Consider the following 17095-nt stretch of genomic DNA (forward strand, 5'->3'; position numbering starts at 1 on the left):
GAGTTCGAGTTCCTCATGCGGCAGCCGGCCGTCACCATAGGCCGCAACTCCTCGCAAGGGTCGGTGGACGTCAACATGGGGCACTCCAGCTTCATCTCGCGGCGGCACCTGCAGCTCAGCTTCCAGGAGCCGCACTTCTACCTGCGCTGCCTCGGCAAGAACGGCGTCTTCGTGGACGGCGCCTTCCAGCGCCGCGGCGGCCCGGCCCTGCAGCTCCCGCCGCAGTGAGTGCCGGGGGCCGGGGGCGGCGGGGCCGGGCCCGCTCCGGGGGGCAGGGACGGCCCGAGGGGCCGGACGGGGACCCTCCGCCCCGGGGAGGGGACGCGGGGCTGGGCGGAGAGGGGGCTCCCAGGAAGGGTGTGAGGGGTCCCTCGCCCCCACCGAGGGGCTGCGAGGTGCCCCCGCGCAGGGGATGGGGGTCTGTCAGGGCCTAAGGTGGCGGTGAGGGTGACCCCGCTGATGAAGGAGACAGTAAAGGATCCCCCTTGCCCACCAAGGGCCTGCGGGTCTGCCTCTGAAGAAGCTGGAGGGCTTCAGGTGGTGGTGAGGGGCCACAGGTGATAAGGAGGTGGTGAGAGATCCCCCTGCTCATCTCAGGGTCCCCTCGCTTGAGGTTGGTCACAGTGGGTGAGGGACACTCAGCTGATGGAGGGCCTGAGGTGGCGGTGAGGGATGTCTGCCTGGAGACAGCCAGGGGATCCACCTCAACTTTAGCAGGGGATGTCCTTACCTTCGCTGCCATCTATGCCTGAGAAAGGGGATGATGTTCATTGGGACTGGGGCTGCTCCCTCTGGGCAAAAAGTGTGAGCCCCTCGCTGCGGGCTGTCGCCCAGAGTCATCATCCTCCATGCCCACCTGCCAACAGGCTCATGTTCAACTGGTGGACCTTGTTTCAAAAAGACAAATCAGTGAAGAAGGACTCTTGTCAGTCAGCTAGAACATGCTGCGCCCAGGGCTTGTCTTGCCTGGAAAAGATCTAGTGGAAAAAGTTGGAAACCACTTTGCCAGAGTGCTTATTTAAGGGTTGGCAAGTTGGGTGTTCCTCCTGGTGTTTCTCTGAGGCAACAGAAAAATGAAGGAGTCAGGGCAGGCCAGGGGTGATGCTGCTCCCCAGGACACGTGGACAGCAGGTGCCCAAGGTGTATTTCCGTCCTTGAGGAAGAGGGGAGGGCTACAGAAGGGTTTCTGTGCTAGCAGGGAGGTGGTTGTCTGTGCTCTGTTAAACTCTCTTGCAGAAAGAAGAATGAGGTTGACATTAATCTGTTTCTTCCTCTGAAAACATTGTTTATGTTTGCTGAGCACTGTCCAGCGACTGCAGTGCTTCGCCCCGGGGCAGCAGCGTGGTACTGGTGGGTGATGTAATTCCTACCTGCATCTCTTCAGGTTGTACGAGGCAGACTGTGTCTAATGCCATCTCTGAGTGAAAATGCCCTGTAAAGTCAGGAGATTGGGGGTTTGTTGTTTGTATAAAACATCTGTTTTCGCCTGTCACGTTTTTGCTTTGGTACTGTTTACCTCCAGCACCAGGGTCCTGGAGTTACCCCTCGCTCACCAGCCTGTAGCTCAAGGGAGGGTTTTTTAATTACTCGTTTCCTCTTCAGGCTGCTTCATTTTGTACTTAGTAATTTAGTTATAACTCCCTAGCTGCTTGCTCTCTGAGGCGTTTTGGTTTGTAACGTGTTTCATTTTCTAAAAGAGATGTCCTTTAGTGTCTCTTTAATTAATCTGGCTGTGTAAAACAAGACCACCCGAAGCCCAGGGCATTTCTGTTGTCATTCCCTCTGGCTCTGGGTTTATCTGTGCAAGCTCTCTCCTCCCTGCCATTCTGTTTCTTCACTTGGTTAATCATAAGCATTGTGATAGAAAACTCTCTCAAGCAGCAACTTGGTTGCATATTTCCCTCCACTTTGCTCGTGACTTCTGGAGTGGGAATGGTAGTTTTCCTTCTTCATTGCTTTAAAGGGAGGAGTTTAATGTTCAGTTATGAACTCTGCACAATAAGACATCCTCTTAGCTTGACCGCTGTTTGAGCTACATAAATAAACTTGATGCTCCTCCCTTTCTGACTTCCAGAGTAGGAAAATGTTTTGCATCAATCTAAAGGAATTTGCCCCCTTGCTTCTAACAGGTAAACAATTCCTTACTGGCCAGTCAAGGGTTTGTAACCCAGACCAGGAAAAAGAAAATCCTGTTGAAGCTTGGTATACACAATCTTGATTGAGGCTTTAAACTGTCTACTGTTATCTTGTTATGTCCACTCTTGAAAAATCAGACAATTCCCTCCCAGTCACCCTGCTACACACACACAGAGACACACACAAATCTCCCTCCCCAGTAAACATAAAGTGCTGGCTGGTGCCATTTCTTTTCTGTGAAGAATCCTGTGTGCTTACTGCCAGCTCATGTTGTCAAAAGGAGGACAAAGTGAGGACAGGTTGTAGTACACAACCTTTGCAGAAGAAACTGTGAATTGTCCTGTATGTTGTGGTAACACTCCTGCCCTGTTTCACACAGCCCCACCTTCTCTGTGTACCAGCAGAATGTACAGTTTATGTTACATTTCAGGAATTAATGGTCATTCCGTTAATTTAGAGGGAGGTCCTTGTGATGTAGGGAGCTCTTGCTGTAATATTTTAAGAACCAGTGGTTTGGATAGTTGCCCCCCTTTCTTCCCCCCACCTGCAAAGGACGGCAGAAATGTGCAAAGTCCTGTTTCTTTTGGACCACTGCAGTCACTGCTGCCGTTATATTACATGCAAAGGAAATGCTTGTGCATCATGAGATCATGAATGGAAGCAGAGGGTTCCAGGAAAAAGTGCCTTTCAGCTGTAATTCATAGTATTTGTTAAAAAATAGATTCTGAGCTCATAAATTCTGTTTCTGAGGTTTCTTCTCGCTTCACTATTTCTGTATAAAACTTCTCTTTGTGAAGTTTTCTAAGTTTAGAAGTAGTTATTCCTGAAATGTGCAGAGGATGTTGTCAGGAGGGGTGGGGAAGGGAGGAAAGAGGAAGAGTTTGAGACCTCTCTTGAAGACTCTACGTACCTCCTGTCTCAACAGACCTGTTCAAAATCAAGGGCCTTCAAAAAGCTTCGTATCACCTCCTCCATCAGCACCGTGTGTACATTTAATCTGCTGCAACCAGGATTTTACTGCTGGGCAGGAGTATCATATTCCACAGCTGTGTTGTTATGGGAGGTTGTATTTCACAGATGTGATGACACAACTGTAAAGCATAATTAAACAATAATGACCAACAAAGAGGGCTTTTCCTAGAGGTTAATGACAGTCAGGAGCAAAGTGGGTGGAAGAGTGGAGGGCCCACGGTACAGCTGAAGACCCTTAATCAGTTTAATTAATAAGTGCCACACTACAGCAGGCATTGCAAATCTAAATCAAGATGAAATTATGGAAGTACTTACATCAAAACTAAGTGCTTCAAATCAAATTAAGGATTGCTAGAAACTCTTCTTTTATCTTGTGATGGTTTTTTAGCTGGGCTAGCGGGAGCTGGAAATCAGCAGATAAATATCTTGGTATTTTTCTATAAAAAAGAGAGAAACTCAAAATTATCAGGAGGATGTGCACTAGATTTCAAAAACTATTAATACCAGCGAAAGTATAAGAGCAGGAACTCTTATCTGGAGTACTTTTTTCTGTTGAAGACAGCAATTTCTTCAAATTTACAGTGTTACCAGATGTTTACAGGATCAGGTTAATGCTGAATTATTAACGTTGTTGTCTTCAAATGTGATTCAATTTTTAAAATAAGTAACAGTTACAAGTTAGAGACTTCTGGTAACTAAAATAAGCTTTTGATTGATTTATTTATTTTTCTACCTCAGAACCAAAGGAACTGAAACAGTTGAAAGTTAAACTTGCTAACCTGAATTTTAAGCAGCTCTGGGTCAGGTCTTCAAATGCTCCTAAATACCAAAGTTCTATTGACTAAAACCTGCAAATATTGCTTGAGCATAGCCTGATAATGGCACTTGAGCTTTTTGAACTGGGAGCTGGATAGATTGGAAAACAGTGCTTGTCTGGGAGTGTTTCATGGGATATTTGCTTATTGCTTCTGTGACCCTTTTGAATTTTTGCGGTGGCACAGTTAATGGAGCCTGAAGTTGGTGTTTTTCAGTGTAAATGGATTCTTCCAGTATGAGATTTCAAAGCATAAAAGCAAGTTTTTAAACATGTAGTTCTTTTAGTGTTTAGGAAATGGAAGAAATAAATGGAGGAGCTTTTTTAGTTTGAGCATAAGTACAAGGGAAGTAAATATATGAACGCGTGAAGTAAAATTAAAACATGGAGTTAAAATAAAAAAATTTATTATGTATATAAGCCCCAGTATAAATTGAAAACTTACCATGCATGTGAAGTTTTATTAAGAGCATGCTGCTTTATTTATAATGGGATTTTTCCAAGGCACTCAATAAACTTGACAAAAATAAATAGCCCAATACTCCGACCACATATCAAGGTGCTGATCCTGCAGAATTTTACACGTGCATTAATCTTTCTGTGTTGTGAGTACACAAGTTCCCTTCAACATCTGGGCAGTGAGGGTGTCTCTGCAACTGGGGTTTAGTAACCGAGCAGAAAACAGAGAGTCAGATCCAGTTTCTAAGGGACACGATTGTACAGTCTGTTAGCCAGTAACTCAAGGCACTGATTCAAGTTAAAAAAAAAAAAAAAAAATGACATATTCTAAAAAAATGGAGATATGCACAATGTATGTCAGTGTTTTGGTGACCTCACCAGGCACTCACCCTCTGTTCTTGTGGTACGAGGGAGGGTGTCCTCACATCTCGGAGGGAGCTGCCCGCCGTATGTACACACACCAAGGAAACGCCTTGACCACATAACCACCACTACAGAACTAGTTGTTTCTAAAGTGCTGCATATGTATGTTGTCTCTGGTAACTCCTCAGGTAGTTTTACTTCTTAAATATTGCATAATCTGCATTTGCAACCATTTTTTTTTTTTTGTTCTTTGTTTGAAATGCGTCGTTTGCTGTGCTACGACTTGTGGATGGTGGTTTTGCTCTCCCTAGAAACTCTTTAAAGATTTGCTTTCTTAGTGCTTTGTCTTCTATTTTTCATGCTCTTACTTAATTTCAAAGAGTGTCTTTGAGAACAGGTTTTTTTGTTGCACAGCAAGATGTGATAAAGGATTACTTGATTTTAATTATGGAATTCGTGTCAAGTAATAATTTTTGGCTAAGCAGCTCAATTTGTCATGAGTTATATTAAACGTTTAAGGAAAGTTTCTCTCATGTGAAACTGCTGCTCAATTTGTTGGTTCAAAAATAGCTGTGCTGTAAGTCAGGCTGTGAATATAAACTAAGGCTATGCAAAACTCAGTGTATGTCCTTATGGATTCTTTTAAACCAGGCTTGGTTCAGCTTAGCTGATGTGTTGATAATGAAAAGATTAATTTAACAAGAACATGCCGCACTTGTCTTGTACATTTTTGTGCAGAGCCTCAGCTATAAAGGCTTAAATGTAGATTCAGGTTGTGCTGGTGTAACTTCTTTGTGTTTGCCAACTCGTGTATCCTTAGCTGACTGTGGGATCCTTCCAGTTGGTACTGTTGTGTTTTTATATAAATCTAGGGGATAAATGAGCGTGGAGGTTTTTTGCTTTTATGAAAACGGGAATAAAAATGATGAAATCTGTAGTAATTCATATCTTAAGTTATTTTGGTGCCAGCTGTGTGAGCATCTTCCCTGTAGAGCATCTGTTTTGACTTCTGGTAACAATCAAAATAATGCTGTTTACTTTTTTTTTTCTCCCCCTCTCCAGAAGACGGGATAGGCAGCCTTGCACTGAATAACTGAAAGCAGAAATGACAACCAGATTAATGTGATTGTTTTCTTTGTAAGCAAGCTCCTAGTAACTGCTCCGAAAGCCATTTGGCGTCAGAGCTGTTCTGTGGGACGCCAAATTCTCTCGCTCGGTGTTGCAGTTTCCTGGAGGAGTAGATGTGGCAACAGGATGTTGGTAGAGAACAGGAAACTACTTGAATTTGCCACTTATGCCATGCAAATAAAGGCTCATTACTGGCCCAGGTGTGGTAATTAGTGTCTGTTATTGACAGCAGTTTGTGCAGATTGCAGAGGGCTGAGCTTGGAGCTCGGGGAGGGTGTTTGGGGGGGCTGCTCTGTGACAGGGTGGGGTGACAGAGGGGACACGGGCTGGTGAGGTGCTTGTTAAACCACTCTGAGATCTGACAGCTCCAGCTGGCTTTCCTATTCAGGGTGGATCTCTAGGAGCACTCAGCTCCATATCAGCTCCTCTGACATGTGGTGATTTACTCTGAGCTCCCTGTAGCTCTAGTGAGTGTCTGGGTGTTCTGCTGTCAGAGCCAAGGGGCACCTTAGCCAGAAATGCTTCACAGACCAAGCTTCACCTTACTGCTGCTTAGATGTGGATGAGCCAGCCTTCCCTCCCCAGTCCAAGTGGAAATGTGGTTTAAAAAAGAAAAATCATGCACATTTGAGCTGGTGATGTTAATGAAAAGGGAGAAAAATTCTCATTTGCTTTTAGTACAGATTCTTTCCTCTCCTTTTCCTTAATAGCAGTCCCGAATACAGAGGCCTCTCTCACATGTAGCCATGCCCAACACCAGCTTTGTTTTGTTCTCTTTGGTTCAGTCCCCATGCATCTGGGAGTTTCCTGAGGTTGCAGAATCAAGGCTAGGATATCCACTTCAGGATTTCTGCTTTAAAGAAAGGAAAGTATGAAAGGTAAATGTGCTGTAGAGCTTAGTCTGTAGTGTATTAGGTGGTTAAGGTCTTTGTTCTCTTAAACTTGCATATATTTTGTAGCAAATGCCTGAGCAGTCCACTGAGATTGTGCAGTGTTTTCTGATTGGTAAACTTAGGTAAAAATGTTGGTCTGTGCATCTGAAAATGGCTGGTCTGGTGTATCAGACTGCAAGACTGAAACCAAGAAAAGTGTGGAGCTGAAGGTCTGGGTGTCATTTTGCAGTGTTTTGTTTTGGTTTTGGAGGGTTTTTTTTGGACAAACCTATAATATGCAAAAGTGAAGCATTTTTTTTGTCTCCTGAATGTGGGCTGTAAAAAGACATCTTGATGTACTTCCAGACATGGTTAATCGACTAATTGTGAGTACAAATTATTGTCTGGTCTTAATGCATTCACTTCAGTCAATAATTCAGTATTAATCACTGAACAGTTTTGTCAAGTATTTACAAGTTTCCCTATTTCAGTTGACTGCAGACTCCTCATAGAAGCAGATTGATGAGGTTCTTATAGAGCAGATTAATTACTTGCTTAAGTAAATGTGAGTGAAAATTTCCATCCAACAGTATATTCTTTGTTTTCATATTACAAAGACAATTTTCCTAATGTCTATTCACTCTTGTCCACAAATGTTTTTCACTAGTAATTCACATCTTTGGTTTCTTCAGAACAGCTCAGTAAATGCATGTGTGCATTCCCTCTGCATGGCACTTAATTTTTATGAAATACATATTTTATTGGACAGTAAAACATTTAAGTATCTTAATGGCCTAATTAATACTCTGTATCCACTTCTGTCATGTATTTTGCTCTTCGTTATCCTACTGCTCCTTTTTTCATGTCCTCGTGCATTTTTTATCATAAAAATTTCAAGCAATCTTGAGAGAGCAGTCTATTAGAAGGCTGTTCTTTGAATATTCAGCAACTCTAAGATTTGATTGATAGTCCCTTCCCTCCCATCCTGTCTATTTTTAGTAATTTAAAAGCGAGTTTAATTTCTCGGGTTGTCGTTTGTTGTGTATGCGCAATTTACTTTGGTGGTTTTCCTCCCTCCTTTAAATGTACCAGATATGTAATTTTCATGTTCTTTGAGGACATCTTGTCAGTTTGGGAAAAATAATGTAGACGTTAATTGGGAGCTCTGCCTTAGCTGAGGGAGCAAAGATGGACAGTCTTTGTCTGGATCTGTTAATACATGCTGTGTGATTAGGATAGGAGGAGAAATGGAAGAAAACTTTAAGCACATTGTTACCACTTATTATCCTTTTTCGAGAATCTTCCAGCATAGGAGCCTGTTTTCATGTACAAGTGCAATCCACTCCATTTTTTACAACAGAATGAGGAGACAAAAAGCCTTGCAGAGGTGGTGTAAGCTCTGTGGAAAAGGATGTCCCCTCCCTTTCTCTCTGTAGCTGTACCCCTTTTTTCTGCTTCTTGCCATTTCAAGGAGAGCCTTGGGAAGTCTTCCCACACAAACTGTTTTAATCTTCTGTCTCCCTTAAGGCCACATACAGAAGCCACCAACACTTTGTCTAAGCAGGACTGGACTCCCTGCAGAGCCAGTTTGTGCACTTGCTAAAGGAATTGTTCTTGAGCAACTTGAGGCCTTTCCTCTCTCGAGGGCATAAGAACTCTGGACTCTTACACGCTCAGAATCCTGAGTGCGTGGGAGGAGAAAAGGACTAGACACAGAAAGCAAATTTTGTTTCCACCTGATGGGTAGACCAAAAATGACTTTGCTTTTCATATTCAGTTTGAGGCGTAGCCCAGACTAGCGAGGGCAGGCTCTTGGTGTGGGAGGTGTGCCAACTGCTATTTATTTATTGATCTGGTTCCGTTTTTAATTGTCCCCTGGCTGGTGTGACGTGGTGTACCTTGGGCTGGCCGCCTGCCCACCGTGCGTAAAGGGGTGTTGACTGTCAACAAGCCTGGCAATTGGGTGGCTTTGCCTCCTTCTGCCTCATCCATTCAGCTGGATAATTACTGCATCTCTTCTTTTCCCATGTCTCCCTCAGACACTGTCTAACGAGACAAGCCATAACGAAACTGTTTTAGCCCCGGGAAGACCTGCAAAGGAAGTCAAAGGCTTTGCTGCTAATGTGAAGTTGTCTTCAGGCATAGGAATTCTTAGGAGAAAATTCCTGATGTGTCGTGGTTCCTAGCGTTTTTTTCCTCTGTGTGTTTTGTGTAAACAAGGCATATGCAAACTGGCTGTTGGAAATAGGCACAATCCAGTAGTTTAGACTTGCACGTTGTCTGTTTACAATTGAACTTCCCAGCTCAATGTCACTGCAAACGGCCATGGGATGAACTTAGGAAACAAAATTTGTTTTGATGGACAGTGATTCCACATCTGAGCTCTCTTGTCACCAAGTGGGTGCATCCTCTTCTCCAGGTGCCTATGGTTTCTTCTCAGTTTCCTCCTGCCTTGTGCTCCACCAGATAATATTGCAAATGTGAGAGTTCCTATTAAAAAAACCCAGAGAAGGGCCAGAATCCTCTCTCCCAAAAAGCTGATATTGCAAACTGTGAAGGACGTATCTTCTAGGTAAGGTAGTACCTAAGGTGTCTTCATCAGTTAAACTAAAATGTCCCTAATTCTATATACTCTACTGAAGCAAAGGAAGTGGAGCACTAAAATATGCCAGCAATATAACAAGCTAACACTCTAAAATTTTCTTGATGTAAAAACAGTGAAACCACTGTGGTGACAACTTCTTCGTGTGCTGTTGTTTTGCAATAGTCACTGTCACTTAAGTTGTTTAAACTTCTCTCAAGAAGAAACCCCTCAGCACAGTTGTATGTGCTGGCAGGATTTAAAACACCTTAGTAATCTTGGGATTGTTTTATGTTGTTTGCAATCTTAGCCACATCCTGCTAGGTGGTCTTTCACAAGCCAATCCAGTACATCATCATCTCCTGAATCACAGTAAAATTATTCTTTTCCTCTTCTTTAGTAGGAGGGAAGTTTGTGCCTCTTCTAACCTTTATTTTCAATGGCAGTATTTTGAAGGCTGCAGGTAAATGTCACTTTTTAGACGTTTGTGTGAGAAGCTCTGTGTTGCCCCAAATGTTTATTTGGCTCCGAGTCTACAAGATGTCAGCTTTTAAAACATTCAAATTACCCTCAGAGCTGTTTTAAAACAGTAATCCTGGCTTCCTCTACTGGGTATTGAATGGATTGTGAAATGTCTTCAGAGGGAGTGGAACGGACTTGTGTGAACATTTTGCAAAGTCTAACTCCATATGGATCGTTTTTTATAATGTGCATAAATAGTACATTAGCTCTTTCAAATCACTTTCTAAATGAACTGAACCAGCCTCAAAGGAAAATACATCATAGTCATGCTCTGTGTATTAGAGCCCTCTTAGTCTGATTGAATTCAAAGGTTAGTAGCATCCCACACACAAGCTTTTTCTGGCATATGTATGTAGAAATTAGGATCTTTTCCTGAGCTTTGCTGAGGTTATTTTGTTTCACACAGCCTTTGCTAATGTCTTTATAGGTAGTTCCCTGGCTTTGGAAGGGTAAGTCTGCTAAATGACTTGTGAGACCTTTCAAGGAACTGGGCTGGCTCCTTGAAAGCAAACCCTACAATGATGAATGGCCCATTAGAAGAAAGTTGATGGCACTGTAAATGAGATTTTAAGTGAGAATCAAACTGCTCTAGTGTATCCAGCAAAGATGCTGAAACAAGTGCCTTTTTCCCTGATGGTTATTAGGAGATTTTATGAACTGATAGTTTCAAACGGTTACTTTCTCCTTCTTCTCCAGGGTATAAAAATTTCCAAAGGATCCAGATACTTGTAGTAATAAAGGAAGAGCCTTCTCAAGAAGAGTGGGAGTTAGGGTGCAAATGGGGGTAAAACTGAAGTTGCTGCTTGCCTGTGGCAGTGGTGGCCAGATTGTGTGGTGGCAGGGGCAGGATCTGCAGCCAGCTGGAATTTCCGTGGCAGTTGAGCAAAGATTTAAAATTCTTGGTATTGAGTGAGGTACGGAAATTAATAACCAGTGCTACTTGTAGAGGCCAGCTGTGGCTCTGCAGTTAGTTCCATACTGTCACTACATATTTAATTCTTGGTGTACTGCTCAATTTCTTATTGAAAACAGAGCTCTTTGTAGAAGCTGGTATAGGGAAGTTCCTCAGAGCGTGGGTGCAGGTGGGGCTTTTCTTTGGCACTGAGGTAGGTGTTAATTGTGGTTTATGACTGAGGGAGAAACATAGCTGAGTGTTTCTGCCAAGATGAGCAAAGAAGGAAAATAGTTAATATTGACCTTTTTCATTTTAACGAAGATCAGTGGGAGCAGCAGAGGCTTGGAAAGCCTCTCAGAAGGGCTCTTGAATTTCACAGAAGCAGGGAGGGAGCGAGAGATGCTGGCGGTGGCCACGCTCTGCTGAGTCATTTCTTGTGGTCTGTGCTGTGGCAGAATGGAAGCCAGACTTGAGCTCTTATCTTAAGGTTTGTCTTGGAGAAGGGAAAAATTGAGTGTGAATGGAGGCTAGGCAGCCCTTTCTGGTGCAGAGACATTGTGGGTAAATGTGTGTGTGTTACAGAGCTGGTGTTCACCATTTCTGTGACATCTCTGGAAAACAATGTCGGTCGGACTGCTCACTGCCTGCTCCTGGCCACAGTTCAGGAGTCTTGAAGCAGCTGGGGCTACATGTTGTCAGTGGGGCTGGGAGCTGTGGTTTGGCAGGACTCCCCTAGGACTGGGGAAAGTGGGATATGAGAAATCCTACAGGAAGGTAGCTCTGAGCCCTTGCAAGGGCTGAGCAAAACTTACTCCTGGTCCAAGGCTATGCAGTGTGTGCCATTCCAGTCTTACAGTGTAGAATCTGGTACCCGATGAAGGGTTGGTGTAGGACAGGGGTGGGAAGAGCAGGATATTGAATTAAATACCATCCTGCTTTGTTTCATATGAGATGCCTTTCATTGTGCCCTTGAATTAACTTAGTGGGACAGCAAGTTAGTGTGGGGGTGGATGGACTAAACCTTGTTTGTCACTGTACTGTGTTCTTCCAATACCATAAAACCTTGGCTGCTGTCAAGCACTGCCTGAAGAATATTTATCCCCACAGAGTGCTTTTCTCTTAAAAGCTTCTGTTCCACTCCACAGTTCAGCGAATTTCATCTGTACTTTAGCTTTGTTTAGTGGGTGTTATCTGATAGGGTTGGGATTTTGTTTTGGTTTAGCTTTCTTCCTTTGAAACATCCCATCAGGATCTAAAATGGAGCTGGCTTTAGAACTGAACACTAGGATATGTGTGTATTTTTTAATATTGTCAGAGTGACAACCAAATAAATGAATTTCTGTGTTCTCTGAATATGCCTCAAACTTTTGGGCATGAAGAGTCCTCCAGTGCTTTGTGGAGATGCTGGCTTAAGACACATTTTAGCTCTCTGTCAAAGCAGGAATAACAAGTATGATGTTGGTTCTTCTAAGATGCACACTGGCTTAACAGGACTGAAATTCCCATTTTACAGAGGTCTGTAGAGGCCAATAACAACTAGAAGGTGTTCAGAAGTGTTTTAGCTTAAGATCTACTTGTTCTGTTGCCCAGTCTGAACAGCTATCCAGCCCCATGATAAATGTGATCAAAATCCCAGGAGAGATCCTGTAGTTCCTAAATATATACATTTACCACATAAGCAAGGTGGGCTGCACTTGTGGAGAGAAACAATCGATCCTGCTGCCCCTGTGTTGATTTTTGTGGCTGCAGCATGTGTGGTAAGCAGGAGAGGAGTTAATTTTAGCTTGATTAGCAACACAGAAGGGAATCAAGATGACTGTTGTAAATGGCAGTGGGATGAGATCAATGAGGGTAGTTTATTTCCATGTATCTAAGTGGGTGTTCTAAGCAGTTTAATTTTTCTTTTTTGTTTGTTTTTAGGAGAACCCAAGAATGTTAATGTGTTTAGTCCTTGAAATCCTTCTGGATACTTTAATGTTGTTGCATGGTCACTGTTTTAAATGATTACCAGGTGCATGTTTTCTGTTCCTTAGCAGTTCCTTCTTTCTCTGCTCTCTGTTACCTGGTTCAGCAGCAAGTGGTGAGCAATTCTCAGTACTGGACTCTCCATTTTTCTCCTACTCACCTTTGTTTATATTCTGGAGCATGTTCCAAACCATTTATGATTAAACATTGCTCAAACAGGCAGGTTAAGATTTATTGACACAAAGGAGGCTGAGAGGAGGGAGTGGCTGGCTGGTCATCTGTGCCTACTTGCAGCTGATAGTGATGTTATTGAAGCTGTACACGTGTCTGTGCAATGGCTGTGGTGTGTCAGAGATGCTGCTGTCCAAAAAGACACTGATCCCTGTCAGCACAGCCTGTTTTGCTTTGTGTGACACAGTTAAAGCTCAAGCAAGGGAGTTTCTGTAGGTGATGCACTCCTTCCTCTTGAGCTCGGTGTTCTGGGATCATCCCATGGCTCTTGAGCAGGGGACCACTATTTATCTCGTGGTGGGAGAGGCTTGCACATCTCCAGGGAGAGAGATCAGGCTTTGAAACGTGGTAGTAGGGTTGTGACCTACAGGAGTTTTAAGCATTGATCCGTTTAAAAAAGACACATACAGCTTAAAAGACAATGCTGTTATGTGGAAGGCAAGGAGGTTCAAAATGGAAGACTGGAAGGTGAGCTTTATTTAGGAAAATAAATTTAAATTAAAACACAGAAATATCAGAGTCAAAAAGAGACTGAATTTATTTTAAAAAGTCTTTTCTGAAGCTGAAACAATTTGTTTCCTGGCCCCTCTTAGCCGTGTATAAACTAGAGTTGTTGAATAGCCACACCCTAAAGGTGTCTACATGTAGCATTTTACATTTTCAAGTCACAGATATTGATAATTTTCATGCTTTAGGAAAAAACTTAAAATGCAATGTTGACAATATACTAAAAAAATTAACAGATTGATCAGCCTAACATGGAAAGGCATTTTGCACTTATGAGATTTGATGATATGAGATACACACACATGTTGCACTTAATTTACGTTTTCTCTGAAGAGCAAATATTTCTTGGCTGGTGCAGGAATGGTTTCGATAGGATCTAGACCTCCACAGGCTGGAATACCTGATTAGAGCAGCCGTGGTACACAGGCTGTTGTGTGTTATACAGAGTCTCTTAACTCTGTTATTTTTATGTATACAACCACACACACAACAAAATAACATAATAGGCTTGCTGTGTGTTACAGATGGTATCAGGCATCTGCAGTGCTGATAGCAAAACTTTCTGGTGCTGGCAGCCAACCTCATTTCAATGAAAGCATCGTTGCTCTCTGTGCCAGCCCACTTCTTCAGTGGCAAACTTTCCTACCTGGTTTTTGATGTCAGGCCACTCGTTCTGACACATAAAACACATCCCTGTTCCCAAGCTTCAAAATAAACAGCAGCTTTATAGCTAATTTTAGCCTTTAAGGCCATCTTAGTAAATGTTCTCTGCACGTCTGTTAACATCTCTGGGAAAGCAACTGCAGGGCTTTTCAGCACTGTCACTGTACTGAAGGGCAGGATAAGTGAGAGAGACTTGAACTGACTGGCAGAGTGGTGCTGGGTGAAGATGTGGCTTTCCATATGACACACAGGAAAAAAAAAACCTCACTGTAACTCAACTGTGCTCTGAGACATGAAGTTGTTTATAGTAAGGACTAGACAGGAACAGAGCAGCTTCTGTAATGGTGTGGTAGAAGTGGGGCCAGAATTTGCCCTTGGGAGCCTTTAATAAAAAACTCAAACAAAACCCCCACCCAGTATTGCTTAAAAGGTAGATGTCACTGATGCTGCAAATTAATTTATATTGATGTAAAATCACATCTGATCTTTGTGGGTGTAGGTAAGACCTTCCAGGCTCATACATTTCACACTTTGGCAGACCTGAGTTAGATCTTGAGATGCTCCAGCCTGGCTGTGCTCCATGAAATGTGCCCTACGTGCTGCTGAACTGCACCGTGCTGGTGTGGGAAGGAATAGGAGCACTTGGGAAGGGAGGAGGAATTTGTCTTCTGATAGGGAGCCCTGTGCCCAGCACTCCTGGTTTGGAGTGAATGGCATATTTTGAAGCTGACTCCAGTGTTTTGAAATGTGAAGCGGGGTGAGGTACAATTACAGCACCACCTCTTTGTTTCTCTGTGCCCACCAATAACGACCGTGTTTTCTGGGCATCAGTGTTTAAAAGCTGGTCGTTGTGGTGGGCTTAACAGAGACCCTGATTGAAGTACCAAAACTCTCCCTTAATGGTATTTGTTATAAAAGCCTATTAATTATATTCTTTTGATTATACCAAGGCTTGGTTTCTGAGGTCGTCTTCCTTATCATTTGTCTGGAAATAGCTGTCAGGATTTTTCTGGATTAATATCAATGTAAGTTTTTATACTTGGAATTTTTAACGTTTTAAATAGATAAGTGAATTAATCCCTAGTCAGGTATTGGGTTTGTAAATAGCTGGTGAGAATATCCTTCAGCATTTTGCAGGCATTGCACTGATTAGAAAGACACTCCTAGCTGCCTTACCCTGGTTTCTGCTGCAAAAGTTTCAGAAAGGTCACTTTTTAAATTGCACGTTCCTGGCCCTTTGCACTCTGATGGCTTTCTGGAAGAGATTGGAGCAGCTTCTGCTAGTGAGGGATTTGGTGTTGGACTGAGCAGGATTAATATAAAACCCATCCTGCAAAGCTGGGAGAAGACCTGTCAATAATGGTAATTTCCCAGGCAGGGTGGCAACTTCAGAGGGAGCCTCCTGCTATTCCTGCTGGCTCCCCACTAGCTGGTTGAAACACCCTTCTCAGCAGTTTTGGCAATTTCTTTCCTGTTCTTCTACAAAATGCTATTTTGATACTCCATGAATTTATTCCCTGACCTTGCTGTGGTATTTCATTATACTGAAAAAATGACAACTACAATATCTATCCTGGTTTGGGGTTTTTTTCCTTTCTTTGCACTGTGCGCTCCCCTTACTCAAAGGGGAGAATCTGGAAGTGAAACTCTGCTTGATGTCACAAATAATTTTCAAAGAGTAAAATCAGAACATCATTAAAGAGATGTCAAGAATGTAAAAATAAAAATACAGCTCTCTATTCTTCACTGCTAATTCCACGGTGTGAAACAGCCTTGAACGTTCTCACTTGTATGAAAAATTAACTGCTTTCAGTGGTTTGCCTCAATTTATCAGCCTGCTCTGTGACAGCAATTAAAAGGTTTGCTAAGAAAGATAAGAAATTGTGGAGAAGACGTGTAGAATAAAATGATTGTTGAAGTTTCACAGCACGGTGAAGGTTTTGCTTTCAACATCCAGTTGTTGGAGCCTAAAATCCAAATGCTCATCTTCTCCTGTGCACTTTTAAAGAAAACATATATGAACCAAACCAGCATTTTGAAGTTCTTTGGGCTGGGTTTCTGGTATCTCTTTTCCTTTTTAGCCTTCCTGATGAGCCTGGGGGTGTTTATACCCTTCCCCCTCCACCACCTGCTTGGCTCAGGTTCACTGGCAGCCTTTTCCCGGGATGGGCAGTGGCCGAGAGCTCACTGTTTTCCCAGCTCTGTGAGGTGGGATGTCTGCAGGGACTGCAGGAACACAAATATTTTTTTGTGCACATCTGTGTGTGCCTGCTGCTGGCAGGGAGAAGAATCCCAGAGTTTGGCCAAACTTTGCTGTGAACATTGCTGTCTTCAAAGGAGTTTGCTAAAATACCTACTTGAAAATCTGCCTGTGTGTGGAAGTGTATCTCTGTGTTTGAACCTTGATGGAACCTTGAAGCCCTGTGCAACTGTGCTCAATGGAAACATTCATTACAGCTAATTTACTTGGTGCTTTTAAGAGACATAGGCATTCATAAGTTGTGGTTTTGCCTGATGCTGCTGGTAGTATTTGTTTTAAATAGATACACTTGCCTGCACACGCTCTTTGCCCATCTGAAATCTTGTCTGGCTGTGTTGGAACCCTCATTTTAAACGTGGTGATGTGCAGTGTTAGGCAAATCCCAGGGTAACCTGTGGTCCCTTCATATTAAGGGGAAAAAATCCTTTATCATGTGTACAGTTCTGAACAGTAACAGGGAGCATGAGGGAAAGGTCTTGCCTGTGACACATAAATGGCAATTTTGAATTTTTCTGAAGCAATTGTCCTTGTTCAGCCATCTCACTGCTCTTGCTTTCTCAAGGCCATTCAGTGAATAAACTCTGGGAGCACAAAGGTACTACAAAGCATTGATTTTGCAGCATTCAGAGCCTGTGTGTCCCATCTGAGACGACCACAAACCCACTCCTGCAGACGTGACCTGCTGGTTGCCATGGGAGGATTGCCATGGCAGAATTACCATGGGTAC

General features: G+C 43.1%; 1 protein-coding gene across 1 annotated transcript in view; it reads left to right on the top strand.

Moving 5' to 3' along the window:
* Window positions 1-6: 6 nt before the first annotated feature.
* The window catches only part of FOXK1 (forkhead box K1), a 55182-nt gene continuing 38093 nt past the window's right edge, over window positions 7-17095 (top strand). The window contains exon 1 of the mRNA XM_027656526.1: window positions 7-224. Within this exon, the coding sequence (XP_027512327.1) occupies window positions 16-224 (209 nt within the window). The 5' untranslated portion in view covers window positions 7-15. The remainder of the gene's footprint in view (window positions 225-17095) is intronic.

The sequence above is a fragment of the Corapipo altera genome, unplaced genomic scaffold (genome assembly GCF_003945725.1).
Source record: "Corapipo altera isolate COAL_440 unplaced genomic scaffold, ASM394572v1 104, whole genome shotgun sequence".
In the NCBI taxonomy this organism is placed as follows: Eukaryota; Metazoa; Chordata; class Aves; order Passeriformes; family Pipridae; genus Corapipo; species Corapipo altera.